The sequence below is a fragment of the Grammomys surdaster genome, unplaced genomic scaffold (assembly GCF_004785775.1).
Source record: "Grammomys surdaster isolate TR1022 unplaced genomic scaffold, NIH_TR_1.0 170, whole genome shotgun sequence".
NCBI lineage: Eukaryota > Metazoa > Chordata > Mammalia > Rodentia > Muridae > Grammomys > Grammomys surdaster.
In genome coordinates, this window is record NW_021604618.1 from 8676684 (window position 1) to 8701360 (window position 24677).

The following is a 24677-nucleotide window of genomic DNA, read 5'->3' on the forward strand; positions in this document are numbered from 1 at the left end:
GGGGTGCTGTCCAAATAACACATCTGAGATGTGCAAGATGACAGTGCCCTAAGACCTGTCACAACGTGTCTGCATTTAACACTATGAAGGCTGGATGATACCTATTTTTACATCAGGTAAAAAATGAGAAATATTTCCCAGAATAGGCTCAGGAGACGGTTAAGTGGTCAAAGGCGCCTGGCACCAGGGCTGACAGCCCCCAAGACCACATGGTGGAAGAAGAACCAGCACCTACAAGTTGTCCTCTGACCTCCATACTCCCACTGTGGCACAGCATGGACCTAATAAACAAATACATGCAGTGAGTAATAATAGAAATTAATCATAATTTCTGTACTGGGCATGGTAGCTCATGTTTGTAATCATAGCACTAAAGTGCTAAGGCAGGAGGAGAGTTCAAGGCCAGCCTCGGCTACATAGCAAAAACAAGTCTCAAAAAACTAAATTAAATTTTAAGAAGTGAGTAATATTATTAAAATATTAGCACAAAAGTGCTGGAGAGATGGCTCTGTGGCTAAGGGCATTTGCTCTTGAAAAAACATAGGCTCAATTCCAACCACCCATATGGTAAGACACAACCATCTGTAACCCCAATACATATACATGTGTGCAAGCAAACCATCTATACATCTATACACATTAAGTTAAAGAAATAAAAATCTAAATAAGAAATCTCCACTAGGGCTGGAGAGATGGCTCAGCAGTTAAGAGCACTGACTGACACAGTAAGGCAAAAACCAGCCTGGGCTATATAAGCCTCTGTTTAAAGCCATCAAAATAGTTGCCCACTAGGTGGGTAGAAAATCTATAATATAAACTTTTTTATAATTATGTCTGCTTATAGTTCTAAAGCTTTAAATAGTAACAAAGATGGGTGTGGTAACGTATGCCTTTAATCCCAGCATTCCAGAGGCAGGGACAGGTGGATCTCTATGGATTCATAGTGACAACCAGGAGAGCCAGAATTACATAGAGAGGCTCTATCTCAAAACAAGCAAACCAAACAGAATGAAACTCAAGGTGTCAGAACCAGATATACCAGTATGTATCCGTAGCTTTACTATATAAAACTTTAGAAATGTAGAGCATAGATACGTGTCATGCATCTTCCAATTTTACCATGAGAAGGCTCTGAGAAAGCACCAACACTCTCACACCAATACGTACACTTGCACTAGCATACAGATCTTACTTACTTAACCATTCTCAAATAAAAGAAAAAAGAAATGGGAGAGGGAGTTATATACCTTTAATCCTAGCTATTGGGAGACAGAGAGAGGCAGATTTCCGTGAGTTTGAGGCCAGTCTGGTCTACAGAACTAGCTCCAGGACAGCACAGAGACACTGGAGGGAGGGAGGGAGGGGGGGGAAGGGGACTTACAGAGAGAAAGACAATCCATCCTGGGGCTGGGGCTACTGAGTACAAGACAAATCAGAACATCCTGTGCCAGAAAGCAAGCCCTTAAGGAAGGCTGAGCTCACAGCACAAAGGATGGGTTTTTTTTTTTTTTTTCTTCCACTGAGCAATAGGAAGTGATTTGCACAAGATGAGAGGCTGGGACGAGAGAATGGCTGGGAAGCTCAGGGGACAGCGAGCCTGGAGTAGGCAGTGCAGCAGAGAATCAACCAAAGACCCTGCCTCAGCTCGGTAGAAGGCAATGACTAACTCCTCAAAGTTGTCTTCTGAGCGTATATGCTCTCTATCACACATATGCAAGCACAAACACAAGAACAAATTTAAACTTTCAAATAGGTCAAATAAGTTCATCCAAATCTATATTCAAGTTAACTCATTTTGAAAATTATAAGGTTATACAAGGAAAGTCTATAGAATTATTGTTATTACTGTTGTGATGATGATGATGGTGGTGATGGTGATGATGATGATGGTGATGATGGTGATGATGATGTGCAAATGCTGTGTCAGTGGGCATGCATATGCTGGTCAAATGACAACTTTCAGGAGTCTAGTCTCTTCAGCCTTTCCCTGAGTTCAGGATTTTGAACTCAGACTGGCAAGTACCTACCTACTGAGCCATCTTGCTAACCCAAAAATATTCTTATAATCTAGGAAATGTACACTGAACTATTTAGGGATAAAAGGGCTCTGTATCTCTCTCTCTGTCTCTCTCTCTCTCTCTCTCTCTCTCTCTCTCTCTGTGTGTGTGTGTGTGTGTGTGTGTGTGTGTGTGTGTGTGTACAAATGTGTAGGAAAACTAAGAAGGTAAAATGTTAGTATTTTATATATCTAAAACTGTCTAAACAGACTGTTTCTATTCTTCTCGCTGGTAACTGGGAGACTTGCTACTACTGACGACTGCTGTGACACGGACGGACCTTGGACGGCGGCTGAATGGGACAGGAAGATGAGAACACTGGAGAGCAATGGCGGCGTGTGTTCTTTGGAGGGCACAAAAGCATTCTAAAGTTGACCCATCAGTTTAGAACTATATAATCAAAGCCATGAAAGTGCATGCTTTAAATGAATTAAGCTCAAGACCAGCCTGGGCTACAAAGTCTTAGGCCATTCTAGGCTTACAGAGTAAGACTTTCTCCTCTCACTCCCTAACCCTCCAAAGAGAGAGCAAGAGGTTAGAAACCAAGTAGAATAACTAAAATGCTTTGAAAACAAAACCAAAATGGTGCAGAAGCACGGTGGTCTATTCTAAAGTAACCTACCTGGCACACACCTAGCACTCACGGGTCAGAGGCAGGATAGTCACACATTTGTAAGGCCAGACTAGTCTATAGAGAATGTACCCAGGCATACATAGTAAGACCCTGCTTCAAAAAAAAAAAAAAGAAAAAAGAAAAAAGAAAAATCAATAAAGAAAGTAACCTATATAAAGTATCAATCACAACGGGTCTTTCTATATGCCTTAATTTTGTTAGAGAAACATTACCTTTGAGAATTCTGTGTCTCTGGGTCCAAAAAGAAATGAGATGTGAGTGTACCCCAAAGAATGCCACCTTTCTGTACTGTCACAGCCAGCCCCACCCCAAGTTGAGGATAGAACCACAGCTGGGTGAGTGGTCTCTCTGCGTTATACCCTCATTCCTACAGAGCATGCATTACTTCAACGGCAATTACCAAGTTGTAGTATAGCAACATGTATTTCCTTCCTGCTAAGCAGGTTACTAGCCCACTTTCCTGTCTCTGCTCCGAAATAGCTGAGACCCACAGGCTAAAATTCTATATTTAAAAAAAAAAAAAAAAAGAACGTCATGACCTGAATATTGCCACCACACCTCATAAATACAGCACCTTCTGCTGCTAAAGCTTTCCACATTCAAAAGCCCTACGTGTTCCTGATAGAAACCACACTCAGGCAGCTGAATTTAGAACATGCTGACCTTGAGCAAATCAATGCCCTTAGCATGTACTCTGGCTTCCATCACTGCAGGAGCTAGACAGCCTCACCATCTATAGTAGTCAACAATCTCTGGCCACCACCCCTGTCTATTTTAAGATATTCCTACTACATTTGTGTTGCAGGGTTTAAACAGGCAGCACACGAATGTGTGCCTAAATCAATCCTTCATACCTTAAAAACTAGCATGTATCTATATTACCCGCATCTTAAAATATTTACTATACTACCATTTAATCACACAGAATCTTTTAAACAGAAAAATCAAGTATAACCTAATTTCTAAGTAACCCCATCATAAGCTAAGTCAGAAGCAGCAGGGTTCCAAAAATGATGTGCAAATTCTGAAATAAATTAATAGCTAGCTACCATTTTAATGTAAAAATATACCAGACTCAGTATAGCTAATTAAGAACTACCCTGCATTGCCAATTGATCTTAATACTTACTGAGTATTCTACCACTTATATCTAGCTGCCGTCAGGTCCGTTTTCAGTACTTTGTGAATGCATAATCATCCAAAACATAAAGAAGGGCTTTTAGTTACTGAATACAAACTAACTCTAAACACACAGAACCTGGGATTAATCTTAGCTCTGTACAGCTTCTAAAAGTCAGGTAAATATTAACCCGAACTCATAAATGAACAGAACACAAGTTATACTTAGCAATTATTCCAAATTTTCTTCCTTTCTCAACATAATGGCTAATGTTTATGCCAAGGCCTAATGCTAAAAAACAGGATCATATTCAGGTTGCTTTTTAAGTGATTCTCTTCTGAACATTTAATACACCAAGAGAAATTCATTCTCAAGTATAAAATGTTTCTGTTGCTTACTCTCTTCTCAAACATTTCAGTCATAAAAAGAAGGCTAGATATCACATAGCATGGAATCTGTCAGAAACAGTGCAAGAACCAAACATAATGAAGTCACTTACTAACGAGTGAACTAAACATAGGGTGCAAGCAGCTGGAGCTGGAGCTGGAGCTGGAGCTGGAGCTGGAGCTGGAGCTTATATAATTCGCTAGCTGACTACTGAAAGCTCTGAGCCCAGTCTGACAGAAGGGACAGTAGTTGGGAAAACACTAGCCTTTCCATGCAATTGACTAAGATTTCAAAATCTTTTTTCCATAGGGGAGAAAAATCAGCTAAAATTGAATCTTACATTTCAATAAACTAAAAAAAGAAAGGAGCAGTTTAGGAGGACAGAGGACCAAGTAAATCTAAATATATGAAAATAGATAAGATCTGCTACCTGCTGCAACAGCAAATCTGCCTTCAGCGATTGAAAAGGTGGCTTTAGTGACATTTTGGGTTTGCCTTTTCATTTTTGGTGTGTGTGTGTATGTGCGTGTGTAGACAGAGTTTCACTGTGTAGCCTTGGCTGGCCTGTAACTCAAAGACCCATCTGCTTCTGCCTCCCCAGTACAGATTAAAGATGAGTACCTCCAAATCTCACATCTAAACAGTTTCAAAATGGTATTCAGCAACTCTAATACTAGACATAATACAATCTAAAATATCCTAATAATAAATCAGACTAAATTTCTGTTTGTTCTTTTTTCTTTTTTGGTTTGGTTTTTCGAGACAGGGTTTCTCTGTGTAGCCCTGGCTGTCCTGGAACTCACTCTGTAGACCAGGCTAGCCTCCAACTCTCAAACTCAGAAATCCGCCTGCCTCTGCCTCCCAAGTGCTGGGATTAAAGGCGTGCGCCACCACCGCCCGGCTCAGACTAAATGTCTAATTCTTAGTGCTTATGTCAATAAACTTAATTATGACTAAGTTGCATGAACATGGGATTCCTTTTGATATTCCTTTTGATTTATTTGTATAGCTAGCCAGACAGAGTTGGCTTCTGTAGAAGCTGACTGACTGACTTCTTATCTGTGCTAGTATTACAGCATGTTTACAGAAGACTAATCAGGAAAACTAAACATAGTACAAAGGCAGATGTACTACTGCTATCCCAAAAAAGCTACCTCCTTTTTGGGTCAGAGTTTATAACCCTCCTATTGTATGTAGCTACCTCTGACCACAACCTGCATTTCCATCTAATTCAGTGACTTGTGAACAAGCACTCCTCTGCCAGTACTGCTTCTGTACCTGCTGTCACTGTGCTGAAGAGCACACACCCTAGACCAACCAACAGCATCTCACTGGTCACGTGAAATACAAACAACATATTCCCCAACTGAGGGATTAAGGATTCAAACTATGAACTCAAAGACATTTTCATGCTCACAAAGGAACCTTACTAAGCACTAGCTAGCGACTGAGACTACAGTACTAAGACTAGCACTACACTAAATCTTGACAATGGAACCTCTGTCAGTAACTGCATAGAAATTATTCCTGTCTTCAATTTTTTCCACACATAGCCCCAACACTAAGATATCATTACTCATACCATATAGATTGAAAAATTGCAATTCATTGTAGCTATGTATATATGTCTTGATTAAATTACTTCCCCAGCACCAGAGAGATGGTTCAGTAGGCAAAGGCATTTGCCACAAAGCCTGATGACCTGGGTTCAATCCCAAGGACCCACACAATAGAGGGAAGAAACCAGACTCCCACAAGTTATACTCAGGCTTGCATGTGTCCACCATGTCATGCATGCACACACATCCATACACAAACACATTCACACACACTTACACACAGACACACACACATACACAATAAATAAGTGTAAAATAAATAAATGTAAAAAAACAAACAAACAAATAAGTAAATATATAAAAAACAAAACTTTAAAAATTACTTCTCCCAAGCAATATACAGAAACTACTCTAAACAACACTTTCCAACATTTAAAAGACTTGTGTTTCATATTATTTGTGCATCATTCTTTCTTATCTTCCATTATTAATAAAAATAAAAATAACCAGGTATCTCCAGGTGGTGGTGGCCTTTTGTAGGCAGAGGCAGGCAGATCTGAGTTTGAGGCCAGCCTGATCTACAAAGTGAGCTCTAGGACAGCCAGGGCTACATAGAGAAATCCTGTCTCAAAAAACCAGAAAAACAAAAAACAAAAAAAACAAAAAAAAAAAAAAAAAACCAGAAAAACAGCTATCTTTAGCATGAACTAGTGGAGATTTCTATTGTCCTTAAAGCAATTTTATGCCTGGGTTTTTCATATCTTTTTACAACCGCAAACTTAAATAGATCTTATTGCTTTCCTTATTTAACCGAAGAAGCAGTCTCTCTCATCACATATCCGTTACCAAATCTCACTTAGCAGATACTCAGTGCTTGTTAGGTAGCCAAAAAGTATTTGCTGCTTACCTGTAGTAGCGAGACTGTAGATACGTTGAGCAAACAGTCTTTGATACATGACTGGCCGATCCAAAGTCTATCACTTTAACCCTGTATGGCTGTCGAACAGGATCCACCAACATAATATTCTCTGGTTTGAGGTCAGCATGAATTAAACCAAGACTTTTTAATTTCTTCAGTGCAGTGGCCACTTGCTGAAGAACCGGCCGGATCACCTTCAGGGGCAGAGGACTGAATTTATTCTGTTTTAGGAAGTCATACAGGTTCTGCTCCAGCATCTCAAAGACTAGGCAGGTGTGGTTGCGGTGCTGGAAGCACTCATAGGCTCGCACAAAGTTATACTCATCCGCGTTCTCGGTACTGAGCCTTGCTAAGATGCTTACTTCTATCTGCCCTTGACGTGCATACGAAGGGTGATTCTTCAAAATTTTAATGGCTACGATTTCATTTGTCCCTCTCTTCCAGCATTTGACAACCTGGCCAAAAGTGCCACGACCAAGAAAATCCAGGACCTCATATGTGTTTTTCATAGAGCATAAGACTTCATGCTGCACTAACTGATAGTCGCCTTCCCCGCTGGTGCAGTTCTGTTTCGACCCCGTAGTCGCTGTCACAACTGTCACTGGGTTTCCCATGTTGGTTTGCAACATTGCAGGAAGTATTGACAGTTCATCGACAATCTGCATCGCGCCACCGCTGTGATTATCCAACTCCTCACTCTTGCGCTTTAACCCGCATCGCTGGGGACCTTCTAGGAAATGTAACCTGTTCCTCCACAGCACGGCCCGCGGTGCCTCCGCTCCAGCCTGCTGCGCCTGAGCTGCTAGGACCTTTGTAGCACCGGCAGTGTCTTTGACAACAATGGCACCTGCCTGCAATGAAAAGCTGTGTCCTCGAGGTTTAGTAAATGGTATCTTTGTCTGGAAAGCACTCCCCTTCGTGGAAGGATGAGAATTTCCAAAGTTTCTACCATTCACATGGATTTGAGGATAGGTTCTTTCCTGGAAAACACAACCGCTTGGCTCTACTTTGAGTTTCTTCACACTACAAAAGGCACTTGACTGAGTTTGATAAACATACGGTGGGTAGACCAAGACTTGTGAGGCCATACCTACAAAAGAAGAAAGGAAATAAACATTAGCCAGAAAACCAAGTTTTTCCTCAACTTGAAACTGTAGGAAAAAAACTTTGAGGATCAAATTCACAATATGCTAAAATAATAATAATAATAATAATTTTAAAATTCCATTAGGATTTTTCCCCTGGGAGGAGGTAAGATCTTCAATAACTCTACATTCTTCAGCATTTTAATAATCTGGAGAAATACTTAGTAAACATCTAAATGGCCAGGGTGTACAGTAGAAATTGTACTAACCATTTTCCCTGTGAAAGGAAAAGTACTCCCTAAAGAAACGGCACACATGTGGCAAAAATATTCTCCCATCAAAAGCTAATTTATGAACCGGCAGCTCGGCAGGCAGCTCGGCAGTAGGAGCACTTGCTGCACAAGCATCAGCACCAGCGTGGAGCGACCAACAACCTGGAGGAGCTGGCTGTGGTCCTCGCATCCCTGTAACTCCAGTACTGAGAACTGAGACAGCATTGCTGGGGTTTGCTGGCTTCCAGCCTCAGTGAAAAATGGGAGCTCCACATTGAGTTTCAAAGGAACAAAGCAGAGGACAGTAGGAGATGCCTGACATCTTGCTCTGGACTCTACATGTGCACACTGATTCATGCATATACCTCACACACATAAACTATGAACCAGCCAACACAGTTTATAATCGGAAACAACTATGCCTGTTAAGTGTACACACACACACACACAGAGAGAGAGAGACAGAGAGAGAGACAGAGAGAGAGAGAGAGAGAGGGAAATTAATTTAAAAGGGCCATCCTTTTCATGAACGGCTCTGATCCTATATTGTACTTACCAAATACCCTTTGATCTTAAAGGGCATTCATTACACTATAAAGACAACTTAATGGCTTTCTAGCCAGTTCCCTTCATCCTGCCTAAGTTCCCAAACATTAAATGACTTTTTCTGGATTTTTATTCTTACTCCATCTACACAGGCATCAAGCATACAATGGTTTTATGAATAGTATCTGACCCCAGTGACACAGATACAAAGGGGGATTTAACATGTTACTGGCACAGCTGACTTCTTCCCTATGACCTTATTTTTCTGAACTTAGAATTCATGTAATATACAATCCAACAATTGTGCATAATCCATATGCACAAACTTAACACACACACACAAATCCTTAGTACCACAGTGCAAAACACATTAATTACACATTTAATCTACCTCCAACTAGCCTACCATGTAACATACAACACAAGTCAAAATCGTCACTTGACAAAAGCATTCATTACTTTACTAGTCCATGTTCTTTCCTTCCACCAAAAGTGCCACAGGTTCTCTTTAGCTATATCCTCTGTGTCTACCCTTGAGCACACAGCAAACTCTGACCAAAGAGCTGACCAGATAATCTTGTTCATGTTCTCGTGAACATACATACTCATCGCGCACCTCCACAAAGAGCTAGGCATTGAGATTCGGAACAACCCCTCCCCCCGCCCTTCTTTACAATCAGTCACTGCACTGCAACTGTCAGTATACGCATGTCTTTCACATGAGATCTGAATTAAACTGTCTAGGATGTAAAGTAAAGTTGATGTTCAATAAATTTTGGATGGTTCTATTAACTTCAAAATATTTTTAGTAGGCCAAAGAGATGACTTATTGAATAAAGCACCTGGATGCAATCGCAGAGCCTGAGTTCAATCCAAACATCCATCAAAAAGGCTGGGCCTTCAGAGAAAGAACGGCCGGGACTTGCTGGTGGGGAATGGAACTGAAACTACAACGCCAAGGATCAACAAGTAAGTGATGCCTCAGAACACACTTACATGAGCACACTTATATATATACATGCACATATACTGCACACATATCACATAGGCACATAAATTACCTCTATTCAACCCAATTTGAAACTCGGTATTAACTGTGTTGTCTCATATTTTAACATATCACAACTATCAACTGTTTTTATCTCATAATTACCACAGTATACAATATATACAATGTTAAAAATAACAAGCTGGAAAAATATTAGAAAGAGCTATAATCAATGCATATAACTGCTTACTGAATGTTTTATAGTATTTGGCTTAATGATACTGGTATCTTTCCAACTTGCTCTTAGGATCACTGAAGTTCAGTGAATAAGGGCATTTGCTGCACATGGCTAGCAACCTGAGTTCAATACCCAGAACCTACAGGAGCTAGATGGAGAGAACCAACTCCACAAGACTGTCTACAGACACACATACACACACACATTAACACATAATGCATGCAGACACAAAAATAAACAAAAATTAAAACAAGAAAACCAAAGCTCAAAGGGACTTTCCCTCCCTAATGCTGGGATTAAATACCCAGCTAATTTAACAAAATAAACCAAATTGAGAACTCTTTTTTGTTGTTGTTTTATTTTGTTTTGGTTTGGTTTTTCAAGCAGGGTTTCTCTGTATAGCCCTGGCTGTCCTGGAACTCACTCTGTAGACCAGGCTGGCCTCGAACTCAGAAATCCGCCTGCCTCTGCCTCCCAAGTGCTGGGATTAAAGGCGTGCACCACCACCGCCCGGCTTATATTATGCATTTTTGTAAGGCTGTCCCAATCATAGACTCAATGTTAACTCTGCCCTATGATATTGCTAACTTTTAAAACATCTATATAATCCATACCCATAAATCTGAAATGACAAATATGAGTTACTGAACACCATGGAATCCAAAACATTGTTTTTGAATAGCACTGTGCCTCATTTTTTCCCTGTAATATAAACCAGGCTGCACTCTGCAGCTATGTTCTTCATGTCTTTGTCATTTGTTCTTATCAGCAGACTTACGAATGAAGTTTTGAAATACTACCTCAGTGACAGTGGCAGCTACCTACAACTGTTACCTAGGAGCACAGTAAAGGCTCCTAATGGAGCAGTCATTAAGCCTTTATTTCTCAGGCTTACTCAATTTAGAATCTTTTTTGTTTGTAGCTGTGACTAACCTAAAACTCACAGCAATCCTGCCTTAGGACCAAATGAAGAATTCCAAGTGTGCACAACCACACCCAGCTCTCATCGCTTTGTTCTGAATACTTATGTTTACAGACTCTCAGTTTTGTACATTGAACCAGGTGCAGTGGCACACGCCGTTAATGCCAGCACTGAGAGGGAGGGCAGGGCAGAGACAGGTGCCCCTTTCAGTCAGAGGACGGCAAGTTCCTGGACAACCAGAGCTGCACAGAGAAACCTTGTCAAAAAAATACATTAAAACCTTCTCTCCTCACCAAGAATCTGGGAGGCTGAGGTAGACTGGCATGAGTTCAAGGCCAGCCTGAGCTACAGAATGAAACCCTATCTCAAAAATACAAAGGGGGCTTTGGGTTGATTAGGCTATGAGTGCTCCCTTTTAATAAATGGGGACTCAAGTAACTAGACTGCCTCACCACCATATGACGTCACAGCTAGGTGCTGTCTTTGGAGCAGAGAGCAAGCCTTCAACAAATCCTACCTCTAGCTGTATCTTGGGACTCTCTAGCCTACAGAGTGAGCAATACATTTATGTTCTTTACAAACTTGTGATAGCAGACTAAAATAGATAGGCATGAGTTTTACCCTAATCTTATAGTTAACCTGAAATCCTATCTAAATCCTACCTTGTGTAACAAGTAACCAGCAATATAAGCAACATGAACATCGACAGATACAGATTCAGCCATTGTGAACCCTTAGTAAGACATGTTCTCCTGGCTTTCTTTATGCATAATACGGGGTCTACTGAGCAAAGCAGGAACCAAGGCAAAAAAATGCTTTGCTAAAAAATTCAATTTCTTAGCTACAAAATTTCTGAAACATTTTCTGTCACACTTACCTATGCCTTAAGGGTAATGGGCTAATTCAATAACAAGACAAATATAAGAGTCAGTAGTTTCTTAAAGTCTCCTTATTTAGTTTCCTTCCACTTGTCCAAATCATTTTTAAAATATCTTCCTTCTTGGAAACTAATAGACAGACAGACAGACAGACAGACATAGAGATATATGTTATATTTGATTACATCTCCATTCTATCACTAGCCCCCTATTGCCACTGAAACTGTGACCATTAAAACAATAATTCCCGGCCGGGCAGTGGTGGCGCACGCCTTTAATCCCAGCACTTGGGAGGCAGAGGCAGGCGGATTTCTGAGTTCGAGGCCAGCCTGGTCTACAGAGTGAGTTCCAGGACAGCCAGGGCTATACAGAGAAACCCTGTCTCGAAAAACCAAAAAAAAAAAAAACCAAAAAAAAAAAAACAAAACAAAACAATAATTCCCTTATCTTCTCATCTCATGACTCTGGCAACCGCCATTTCTTTTTCTGCTCTATAAATTTGACTACAAAATAAACTTCATAGGAAACCTCATGTAACCAGCTTTTCTTACTTTGTAAGACTAAATGGAATTTCACACATGTGAATATGACATCTTATTCCTCTATCCATGGATGGACACTAGAGTTGCTTCTATTTTGGGGGAGTAGGGGAGGTATGTTTTGTTGTTTGCTATGTATACCAAGCAGGGCTTGAATTGATAGAAAGCCATCTACCTCTGCCCCTCCATGGTGCTGGGATTAAAGAATTGCACCTTTAATCTTAATAACCTATCAACTCCATTCAAGAGGCAGAGGCAAGGAGATCTCTGTGAGTGCCAGCCTGGCCTACATATCAAATTCCAGAACAACCAGAACAACATAGAAACCCTGTCTCAAAAGAAAAAAGAAAGAAAAAAGAAAAAAAAAATCACCTACCAACTCTTCCAATATTAAAATAAGTTCACTGATAAGTGAACTTTCTGTCTCTTTAAAGGAAGAGAGGTTTGAACAGGAAATTAAACATGCAATTACAAAGTTGCCTTATGAGGTAAATGTATGTGTGACAAAACTTTTCCCAAAGAGACACTATCCACACATCTACTCCCCCAGACAGGGTGCCCACAACAGACCAAAGAACAAATAGGAACAAAGTTCTACTTGGTCAACCAATGAGTTTTATTTGGGTTATTTACAGGAATACAGGTGAGGGGTTACTTACAGAAATGACTCTCAGACAGCTGCACCACCAAAGCCCACCAGCATGACTGACAGCTCACAAAACTGGAAACCTGGAGCACCCTGCACAGCCTGCAGTCAGCTCAAGGGGTTGCAAAGTATCCTTTCCAGGTGCCCGTTCAAACAACTTAGCCAGTCCCTGTTTCAGTCACTTTCTTCTTTACAGCTCAACTGCCCTTGTCAGAGAGAGACTCTAAGCTTTTATTAATTACTCTGAGCAGGAGGGGGCCTAGTGTTTCAGACTATCCATGTCTTATCTACAGCCTTAGAGGTTATCAAATGTTTTATTAGGCTAATTCTATACCATCTCACTTATATGAAGCAAGAAGGTTTGGCCTAGTTATCTGAGTTAAATTAGTTTAACAGTTTTATCGATTGAGAGCCAGCAAAATGGCTCAGTGGGTGAAGGCAATACCCACCAAGCCTGATGGCCTAACTCAATCCCCAGGACTCACACAGGAGGAGAGAGCTAGACATCTTCTGATCCTCCACAAGCATGCCCCACCACACATCACACACATCACACACATAATAAACTCTACAAAAAATACTAGATGCTGGGCACCTGGCAAACACCTTTAGTGTCAGCTCCTGGGAAGAATAAGCAAGTAGATCTATTATTTGAGGCAAGCAAAGTCTACAAGACAAAATCCTGGCTAGCCAAGACTCATCTTAAAAGCAAATGTTCTAGCATTTCAAAAATAGAGTTTTAAGTTCCTAAATTTTCATTTATGACTATAAAGCCTAGAGAAACTGCTGTTGTTCCTGATATCAAAAGATATTTTGTAGAAGAAAGTGAAGATTGTTAATTTGGCTTTCATTTCTAAATTTAAAATTTTGTATACAAAACCTGGTAGCACTCAGAGATACTCTCAGTACTTAGGGAAGTGGAGACAGAAGAATCTGGAGTGTGAGCTCATCCTCCAACACACAGCAAGGCTGATAGGAGACACTTTCAAATGTAAAATAAAATGTTACTTGCCCCACTGTGCTATAACTACTGTGTGTTTCCTACAGACAAAACCGGCTAACTATTTTAGTTCAGTGTAGTTACCCATCTCCCCCTACAACATCCAAAAGAAAAAGAAGTCAAACAAAAAACAAACAAAATTTTAAAAAAGGAAGTTGAGTTAGAAAGTACATGTCCTGTTTTGATTTTTGGTTTTGGAGGACTCAGGGAATGATGTTTTGAGACAGTGTCTCACCATGTAGTTTAGGATGGCTTATAAGACATTAAGAGGAGGTTCTTCATGAGGGGAGGAAAGACAGTCGAGCTGTCTCCCCAAACTGTACTCTAAGAATGAACACTTGTAGTTTAGCATGAGACTTTTATAATGCTTTCATTTGTCTTTCATAACATTTCACTCAAATTATTCCCCAAATAAAAACTTTCTTTTAAGAGTACTAATACAAATTTTACATATTCCCACCTATCTGCTCCCAAGACTAAAGTCAAAAGAAGTCTGAGTTTCTAAACGTCTGAATACTTTGGGTGTACATGAGTGCCCACACAGACTTACATTTTTTTATCCCTTTCAGTTTAAAGTGCATGCTACATTTTTAACAAATTAATCATCAACCTTTAAATGAGATACCAAAGCTACAAAAAAAACCACATACTATGAAGAGAAAAAGAATACACTGCGAGCAGACAAGTTTGACTTTTTCATCTGGGTGTGGTGGTTTATACTTATAAGCCCTGGAATTTTCCAGGTAAAAGCAAGATACAGTGTTAAGGACATCCTTGGTTATCTATCTAGTTCCATCCAGGCTAGCCTAGACTATATGAAATACTGTGGTTGGCAAAACCAATATAGAAAAACGGGCAATGATACACAATAGGTAAGTCACAGAAATGCAAGCCAAAAGACATTAGAAAAAAATTCCAGCCTCACTGGCAATAAGGAAAACATAAAGTCCACAGTCAGATGCCATTCTGTACCCATCGAGACGCAAAAAGCAGCAGAACTGTATCTAGAAAGAACAAGTGAATCTGTAAAGCTGGTTAAATATTGCAGTCGATTTAGACAGCAAAATCAAAGACAAGCACAGTCCACAGAGCAGTTCTCCAGGTCCATCCCCTACCTAGACAGATGCTTGCCAGTAAGTTTACAGAAAATAGTGTTCTCTTTTCAACTGCACCCAGTAATGAATTCTGAAATAATCTGGCATGTGACAGGGTATTGCAGTTTATTCATAAGATACTAAGTATACAATACAAATATGGCTCTTAAGAGTTGAGGGTTTTAGCTCGGTGCTTAGGGTGTTTGCCTAGGAAGTGCAAGGCCCTACATACCCAACACTAGAGAAAAAATTAACACATTTTTATGTACTGTATAGACACACAAATCCCTAAAAGTTAAGAATCTTAACTGGTTTTAAAATGCGTGCCAATTTCATGTGTTAAAAATAGGAAATGTTCATATTATACTAAAGAATAGAATGAACTAAAATCAGTGACAATGTTACAGATCATGCATCATTTACTGTAACACACACTTAGACAATTCCAGTAGATGTCTGAGTCCCTAATACAAAATGGCATGGTTCCAGAGCCAGAGAGATGGCTCAACAAGAAAGAGCACCTACTGTTCTTGCTGAAGACCCCAGTTCAGATACCAGAGCCCACATGGAAACTCACAACCATCTTTAACTCCAGTTCTAGATCTGATGGCCTCTTCAGGACTCCATGGGAACTACACATATTCTATACACACAATACACTCAGACACACACAAATGCATAAAATAAAACGTAAATATTTTTAAATCCCCTTTAAAGGGGAAAATTGTTACTATCTAAGGATTCAAGATGAAAGAGGCAGGAATGCTGTAATTTTCTTGTAACTAAACATTACTTCTCTCCAGATCATTCACTGTGACTGAACTGTAAAACACGTAAAACCTCAAACAGCAGGCCAAGTCCCTGGGATCACTAGCCAGCCTTTGTTGTGTTTCTGCTTCATGAATCAGTCTCCAATGTGCAGGCCAGGCTGGACTCAAATTCCTAATCTACCTGATAATCTACTAAGTGCTGTATTAAGTGCTACCATACCAGTCTCATTGGCCTATTTTGGATTTAAAAAATAATAAAATTTTAAATTTAAAAGTATTCATAAGTAGTAGATATAATCTCTTTATTTAAAAGTATCTTAAGTTTTTAGAACCTTTGACTAGTGTTACTTGACTAATCAGTAGACCACAAGAAGGATTTTATTATGTGAGCCAATAAACGTTTTACAACATTTTTTTTTCTTCCCCCTCTATTTATACTTCTGGTAAATGATTTTGAAGTCTCAAACCTGCTAGGCAAGCCAATAAGCTACATTCCTGGAATGTTATTTACTTTCAAACAGGGTGTCATTCAAGCAGGCCTTGAATCTGCTGTTCTGTAGCAAAAGCAAGCCTTTAAATTTGTAATCCTCCTGCCTCTGCCTCCCAAGCAGCCAGGATTGCATGACTGTAACATGAGACCTGACATTTCTTTAAGAAGTCTGTACAAGGCACTGGAAGTAAAACTTGGAGAGTGGAACTACATAGCCTGGAATGTTCTGACAAAGCAGTGCCAGGTCAGTTTGCCACTGTTCCTTTAACTCTGTCTTCTCTGAAATAGAAGGCAAGACATACTAGAGAATGAGCCGCTGGTGTGAACAGGCCATTTTCCCTTTCAATCATTAATTGGTCCAATTTAAAATACCTGCACTATTCCATTTGACTACTACTTTACCCAGTAAATTACACTGAACCACTTCACACAAACATTTGCATAGAATTGAAGCACACATATAAAGCTTCATAAACAAAGCCTGACTTATCTGAAGTGCCTACAAAACAGAGTATTTGAAAATACTGAAGTCTTGGGTATTTTCCAGCAGTATTGTGAAGAAGGCATCTAGAGAATGTGTTGACTATACACAATCTCAGTGTTAAATAACAAGCCTGATCTGACTTAACAAAACACTCCAATTTTTGGAACAGAAAATGACCTGCTGGACATTCCAAAGGTGCTAGAAATCACCCCAGCAGTCCAAATCAGTCTAAAGGGGATCACCCGACTACAACAGGTCATTTCCTACCCTTCTCTTAAGCTATGTAAGATAAACATCACAAGTAGAAACTGACTGACTGAAGAAAAGGTTTACCTAGTAAGTTTCTTGAAGTTTAAAATTAAAAAATCAAAATTTAGTTCATAAAGCTAGGCACAATGGCACAAACCCAGCACAGTGGCAGGCGTTTCTCTGTGAGTTTGAGGCTAGCCTGGTCTACATAGTGAGATCCAGAACAGAAAAAGCTACATAGAAGGACTCAGTCTCAAAAAAAAAAAAAAAAAAAAAAAGAGAGAGAAGAAAAGAACATCAGTTTATAAAGCTTCAGTTCAAAGTTTCAGATTACTTTCATTAACATCTACCAAACTCTAGCCGGGTGGTGGTGGCGCACACCTTTAATCCCAGCACTTGGGAGGCAGAGGCAGGTGTATTTCTGAGTTCGAGGCCAGCCTGGTCTATAGAGTGAGTTCCAGGACAAACAAAGCTACACAGAGAAATCCTGTCTCGAAAAACCAAAGGGAAAAAAAATCTACCAAACTCTTATATGCTCTTATACTAACCTGCATCTACTATATTTCACATATTTAAAGTGCATTAAATATATGAATAATTAAATATAATAAATATATAATTAAATATAAATATATTAAATATATAAATAATTAAAACTTAAATTTGTAAGGGTGAAAAGACTTCAAAATAATACCAACAACACTGAAAAGGCTGGTACAAAAGAACTGGTCAAAATATGGAAGTCAACCTGGGCTACAGTACAAATGACAAGCCAACCAGGGCTAGGGTGCAATCCTGACTTTAAAATTTTTTTAAAAAAGTATAAATTTAAAAAATCAATTTGAAAGAAAAGTTATTTATTCACAGACAAATCTTAAAAACTAGGTTAAGACAACTACTAAGACAGTATTATGACCTAGACTCAGACTTCCACAATAGGTATATTATTGCCAAGTTTACTAGGGCTGGTTTTAAACTTGCAGAGAACCACCTGTCCCTGCCTCCAGGAGGGCCACCACCACCCCAGCTCTAGCATATTTTTAAATCTGACATGAGCCAACCTATTAGAACACCCTGGTCTACATATTGAGTTCCAGAATACTCAGGGCTCCATGCCTGTGACAAGGCATATGGATCTCTGTGAATTCAACTCAGGGCTACAGAGACCATGTCTCTAGATGGATGGATGGACGGACGGACGGATGGATCCCAGAGCTGTGAGTTCAACTCATTAAATACACAAACAAACAAACTAGAGCTGTGAGGATGGCTCAGAATAGTGGGTTAAGTGTTAGATCCCCACACCCATATAAAAGGCCAGGCTTAGGAGTGTGTGTGTGTGTGTGTGTGTGTGTGTGTGTGTGTGTGTGTGTCTTCAACTCTGGGAGGCAGGAAGGAAGATGCAAGGGTGTGACTAGCCAGTAACCTAGCCAATCAGTGAATTCCATGTTCAGTAAGAAACTCTACCTCAAAACTAAGGAAGGATAGAAGAACGCACCTCACATCAACCTCTGGCCTCTGCTTGTGTGCACATATACACAAATGTTTTACTATAAAACCATTAAAGCTACATAACATATCTGAAATAGGTTAAATTTCAGTGTAGAAAAAACATTTTAAGTTATTCAATTACTATAAAATTATAAAACAATCGAAAACTACTTTCTTAGTTGTTTTAATGTGAATGTATTCAATCAAAATACATGTAAAACCTGACAAACCTTGTCTTTCACAGGAGACCTTTCATTCAGTTTATTATACACATTGTGACATTCTCATACATGTACATACCACGTTGTAATCATATTCATACAACTTTACCCTCTCTTATTCATCTCACTCCCACTAGCCATCTTCTCAAGCTTGCTCTCTTCCTATTTTCTGTGCGTATGTGACCCACTGGTTTCATTAGGCTTGCTTATATAAGCCTGTGAGAGCTTATACCGAGCATAGGCATCCTACCAGTGGCCACACAACTGATGAACACGTCTCTCCCAATCAACCACTAACTGCATATAAACCTTCAGGGAGCAGTAAAGCCCCATGAGTCCCTTTGTGTCCCATGCCTGGATGTTGACAGGCCAAATCTTGTACAAATCCTGTGAAAGTAATCTCAGTGGCTGTGAGTTCAAGAGTTCAACAGCTATGGAACTGGAGAGATGCATGGCTCAGCAGTTAAAGTACAGTTCCTAGCACCTGCTACAGACGGCTCTGAACCGCTTCAAACTCCAGCTTCAGAGATTCGGATGCCCTTTTCTGGCCCCCACATACTGTGGTAGGCACATACACATACACAAGAACAAAATGTCTTATTAAAAATTTCACTTAAGCTGGGCAGTGGTGGTGCACGCCTTTAATCCCAGCAAGTGGGAGGCAGAGGCAGGCAGATTTCTGAGTTCGAGGCCAGCCTGGTCTACAGAGTGAGTTCCAGAACAGCCAGGGCTACACAGAGAAACCCTGTCTCAAAAAAAAAACAAAAAACAAAAAAACAAAAAAAATTTCACTTAAAAAGAGTACAGGTCAGGTGGTGGTGGCACACACCTTTAATCCCAGCACTCAGGAGGCAAAGACAGGCAGATCTCGGAGGTTGAGGCTAGCCTGGTCTATAGCCAGAGCTACACAGGGAAACCCTGTCTCAGGGGGGGAAGAGGGAGGAGACAATAAAGAAATAGAGACAGGAAATCATGTGACGTAGTGTTCACAACAGACTCTGAGATTCGTTCCATCCTTTTCTCGGTGCTCCCTGAGCCTGAGTCCAGCTGTTTTAAACAGGGTAACAGTCTACTTTAGTCATGGATACTTACCGGACTGCTCTTCCCATTTGTTAAAACTTAATGAATCTGTATTCTTTTCTTAGTTTAGATACAACAGAAGGGGCCATCATATTTTGAAAAGTACAACTGCACAACTTTTACTAATACAACCACCAAAACCAAGTTTCTTCAGATTTAAAGTTTTAACAACCTGAGTTCAATCCCCAGAACTCACAGAAAGGTAAAGAGAGGAATCCACAAAGCTGTCCTCTGCCCTCACACATGGCTCCTGGTGTGCTGCTATGCACTCTCCTCCAACCACCACACAAAATAAGGAAATGTTTTTATTTGTTTATTTGGTTCTGATTTTTTGAATACAGGGTCTCACCAAGTAGTACTGGCTGGCCTGGAACTATGTAGACCAGGCTGGCCTTGAACTCACAGAGATGCACTTCCCTCTGCCTCCCAAGTACTGGTTTTAAAGATTCAGGGCACTATTCCTAGCTATAATTATTTTAAGGCAGAAGAAATGATGATACCAGATGGGGAATAGACTATCTTTGTAGACAATCAAACATGTAAAATATTTTGACAGCTACAATAACATTTCATTTCTTATAGCCTAAGTCTATGAGCCAGTTACCAAAAAGAAATCAATTAAAGCATACTAAAGAGACTACAAACCCAATTACTTTGGGACTTATAACAATTATTGTCTAATTTTATATTTACAACTAATTTAGTACAAAAATACTTATACTAGTTCTACCAAAACTGACTAGAATTAGCACAAAAATATGTATTATTGCATCCTGTTTTAAGAATAGTCTGCCCTACACTCAGGAGTATGTGGGCAGCACAAATTAGACTTGATGGTTATTTTTTAAAAGGCAGAGCAGGAAAATAGGGATAGATCTGGGAGGACTTAAAGAAGTTCAGTGACAAACATCATCAAAATACATGGTATGGCCAGACCTGCCACACACACCTCTAATGCCAACCCTTGGATGGGGGTGAGGAGTGGGAGGCTGGGGACAAGACGACTTGTAAGCCAGCCTTCAATAGTAAGTTCTTCCAGATCAGCCAGAATCAAATGATAAGGCACTGTCTCAATAAAAGTATCAATTTCTCAAAGACTATGAACAAAGCTGGGAATGATGGAGCACACCTTTAACCCCAACACTCTGGAGACAGAGGCAGGTGGATCTCTGAATTGGAGGCACAGCTACACAGAGAAACTCCTGGGGGTGGGGGGAGATTAAGTAATGATGCCAAGCATACGGTAATCTCAAACCTTTAATCTCAGCACTCAAGAGGCACAAGAAATTGGATCTTTATGAGTTCTAGACCAGCCTGATCTACATAAGGAGTTCCAGAACAGCCAGGACTACAAAAAGAAACCCTGTTCCAAGGGGGGGGGGGGGGGAAGAAAAAAAAAGAAAAGAAGAGGAAAGGAAAGACGAGAGGCAGGCCGGCCTGCGATGGAAAGGGAGCAGCGATGAAGACAGCTCATGGCTTCTGGGTCCACAGCAGCATAACCTGTCATTTTCATTGCAGTTCTGTCACTATGCCCCACTTAATCTCAATTAATTATACATTTAAAGCCCTCAGACTTATTTTAAATTATACTTTGGAAATAATGTCTCTTAAAAGCCATATCCAAGCTTCAATGTTATCACTCTAACTAACTATTTAAAACTTACTATTTACTATTTTAGAAAGCTATATGTCTAAAGCCATATATAGTTTACCAAACCTTACAAGACTCTGTCTTAATCAGTACATAAGAGAAGCATACAAAAATATTCTAGGGCCTTCATAGAGTTGTTTTCTAAAGTGGAAAACATTTTGTAATTAATTTACTGCAAATGACTCAAAGTTTACTTTTTTGTTTACTTAAAAACTAATTTTTGGTAAAAATTTATAAATAAATCCAACTATGTGTGACAGAATTAAAGAACTTAAAGTTATCCAGGTGTAGTAACCCATACCTGTAATATCAGTACTTACGAGCTAAGGCAAGAGAATTATCCTAAGTTCAAAGCTAGCCTCAGTTTATACAGTGAATTTTAACTTAGTCTGAACTATAGCTATATCCTGTCCAAAAGAAAGAAAGAGAACGAGAGAGAAAAGTTATAAGCATGTTTAATATAGGTAAGTTTTACATTTCCTATCAAACCTTCAGATAGCTTTCTTAGTAATCCAAATGTAATCAATTATAACTTATAAAAATAAACTACATAAAAATAATAACAGTAGCTGGGTTGGGGTGGTGCATGCCTTTAATCTCAGTACTCAGGAGACAGAGGCAGACAGATTTCTGTAAGTTTAAGACCAGCCTGGTCTACAGAGTGAGTTCCAGGGCAGCCAGGGCTACATAGAGAAACTCTGTCTTGAAAAACAATTAATTAATTATTAATGAAAAGGTTGAATGACATACATTCTACAAATGCCATTTTTCATACCCCAGGCTGGCTTTGAACTTTTGAACTCAACATGTAACTGAGGATGATGCAGAACTTCTGATCCTCTGGCCTACACCTCTTAAGTGCTGCTGGAATTATCAGCCTGGACCAATATGTTTGGGCTTTATGTGCTATTGGGGACCAAGCCAGGGCTTCATGAACTCTAGACAGCACTTAAACTGAGCTACATCCCCAGGCTTAATCTCATTAATGTAATGCTCATCATATATAAACAAATCTTTCAACTAGAAAATGTTCTCCACATAAAGTAACTGAGGGGAGGGGAAATACATGTGACTAAACACAACAATCCTTTATTTTCAATGTGACCAGGAGTTACACTAGAGAATCAGTCTTCAGGGCTGGAGAGATGGCTCAGCAACTAAAAGTACCTGTCATTCCTGCAGAAGACCTAAGTTTGGTTGCCAGCACCCACATGGCAACTCACAAACAGTTCAGGAGGATCCAACACCATCCTTTAGCCTCCACAGGCACTAAGTACACATGTGGTGCACTTACATACATGCAGGAAAAAGATTCATATACACAAAACAAAATTAAATTTTTTTTGTGACAAGGTCTCACTGTAAAATCTCTGGCTATCCTTAGACTATGTAGACCAGGTTGACCTCAAACTCACAGATAACCACGTGCCTCTGCACTTGAGATTAAATGTGAGCACCACTACATATGGCCAAAAATAAGTGAATCTTTTAATTAAAAAAAAAAGAACAGAATTCATCTTTGACAACTTAAATCTTTGTCCAAATAAAAAAGCTACAGCTCAAATAAGTAATATACTTTCTTATTCTTCCCTATACTAAATCTCCTTTTTTAAAAAAGGCATAATCCTTTTGGTTTATTGGAGGATGGGGGAAGGGAAAATGATAACCTGAACTTGATCACAAGATCTTGTGGTTGAATGAAAACAATCTCTTAAAATTGTCCTCCGACTGTCGCATGTTCTATGGTAAACACATGCCCATACATGTATATGAGAGCAAGAACACACACACACACACATACATATGCCCACGAATGTGCATGTGTGTGCACACACACACATCATTTTTTAAGGATAGGAGCAAAGAAAATGCAAAGTAAAAATGAATATGGAAAATTACCCATTTAACAAATGGATATGCGGCTGGGCAGTGGTAGCACACACCTTTAATCCCAGCACTTGGGAGGCAGAGGCAGGCAGATTTCTGAGTTCAAGGCCAGCCTGGTCTACAGAGTGAGTTCCAGGACAGCCAGGGCTACACAGAGAAACCCTGTCTCAAAAAACCAAAAAAACAAAAACAAAAACAAAAACAAAACAAAACAAAAGGATACGGTTAGTCTAGTGGAGCCAGAGGCAAGTGGATCTCTTTGAGTTTGAGGCTAGCCTGGTCTTCATAGTGAGACCTTGTCGAGAGACTGAAATGCTTAGTCTGGAAATAGAGGAAGTTTGAGGTCAGCATGGACTGCAGGAGTCTGTCTCAAAGACCTGGGAGAGAAGTGGTAGAGGAAGAGATTGATTGGATTGATTCTGGAAAGAGGTCACGTATGCTAGTGCTGGTAATACTGACACTGAGACAGAAGCCAGAGGATTAGAGTTCAAGGCCTGCCAGAGTTATACAGTAAGGCCCAAATACAAAAATAGAAGGTAGGCTGGAGAGATAGCTCAGCAACTAAAGCAATGAATGTTCTTCCAGAGGACCCAGGTACAATTCCTAGCAACCACATGGTGGCTCCCAACCATCTGTAACTCCAGTTCTAGAGGATTTAGTGCCCTCTCCTGGCCTCTATGACACCAGGCACACAAGTGGTACAAATAGCTATGCAGACAATACATCTATAGATATAAAACAAAAACAATAGAATCTAAATAAATAAATAAATAAATAAAAACACATCTGCATTAAGCTAGGGATATAACTCAGTTATAGAGAACATGCTGAATGTGTGAGATCTTGAGTTCACTCACAGAACAAATATAAATAAATACCATGTCTGTCTGCCTTGGGAAGTGGATTGTGTGACAGGTATCAGAAACCTGGGGTTTAATTCAGTCTGAAAACACAAGATCTATAAAGTTTAATATGTACCTTGGCTTTACTGTTAAGGATCTTTTAAAACAAAATAGAATCCTGTAGATCAGACTCATGCCCTTTGCCCTTCTGATTTCAGAGAAACCTGTAATCTGAGACTTTTTAAAGGGCCTACACACCTGTAACTCCAGAAGTAATAAACTTTTATACTGTTTTGTATTTATGTTGTTTTGTTATTATTGTTTTGGTTTTCTTGGTTTTGTTGTTTTAAATCAGCCAGACCTAGTGGTATTACTTGGACAGTAGAGGCAGGAAGATGAGTTCACTGCCAGCCTGAGCTACATAAGACCTAAAGTAAATCTGCTAAGACAAATGCCACCCTAACAATGCCATTATGGACACTATCAGCATGTTTCTGGTTCTTTTCACTTCCTCATGAGTAGCTCCTAGGACTCCACCCTGGCGTCCACCCTGGTGTCTCAGCATACAGGCAACTAAGAGGGCCCCTAGACTCCTAAGTAACTCAACACCTACTTTGGCAAACACTTA

At 39.8% G+C, this 24677-nt stretch overlaps 1 protein-coding gene across 2 annotated transcripts in view; it reads right to left on the reverse strand.

The window, feature by feature from the left end:
• Window positions 1-24677, reverse strand: part of Hipk3 (homeodomain interacting protein kinase 3) — a 67741-nt gene that overhangs the window by 38901 nt on the left and 4163 nt on the right. For both annotated transcript variants that reach the window (XM_028766866.1, XM_028766864.1), the window contains exon 2: window positions 6665-7766. In XM_028766866.1, the coding sequence (XP_028622699.1) occupies window positions 6665-7764 (1100 nt within the window). In that variant the 5' untranslated portion in view covers window positions 7765-7766. The remainder of the gene's footprint in view (window positions 1-6664; window positions 7767-24677) is intronic.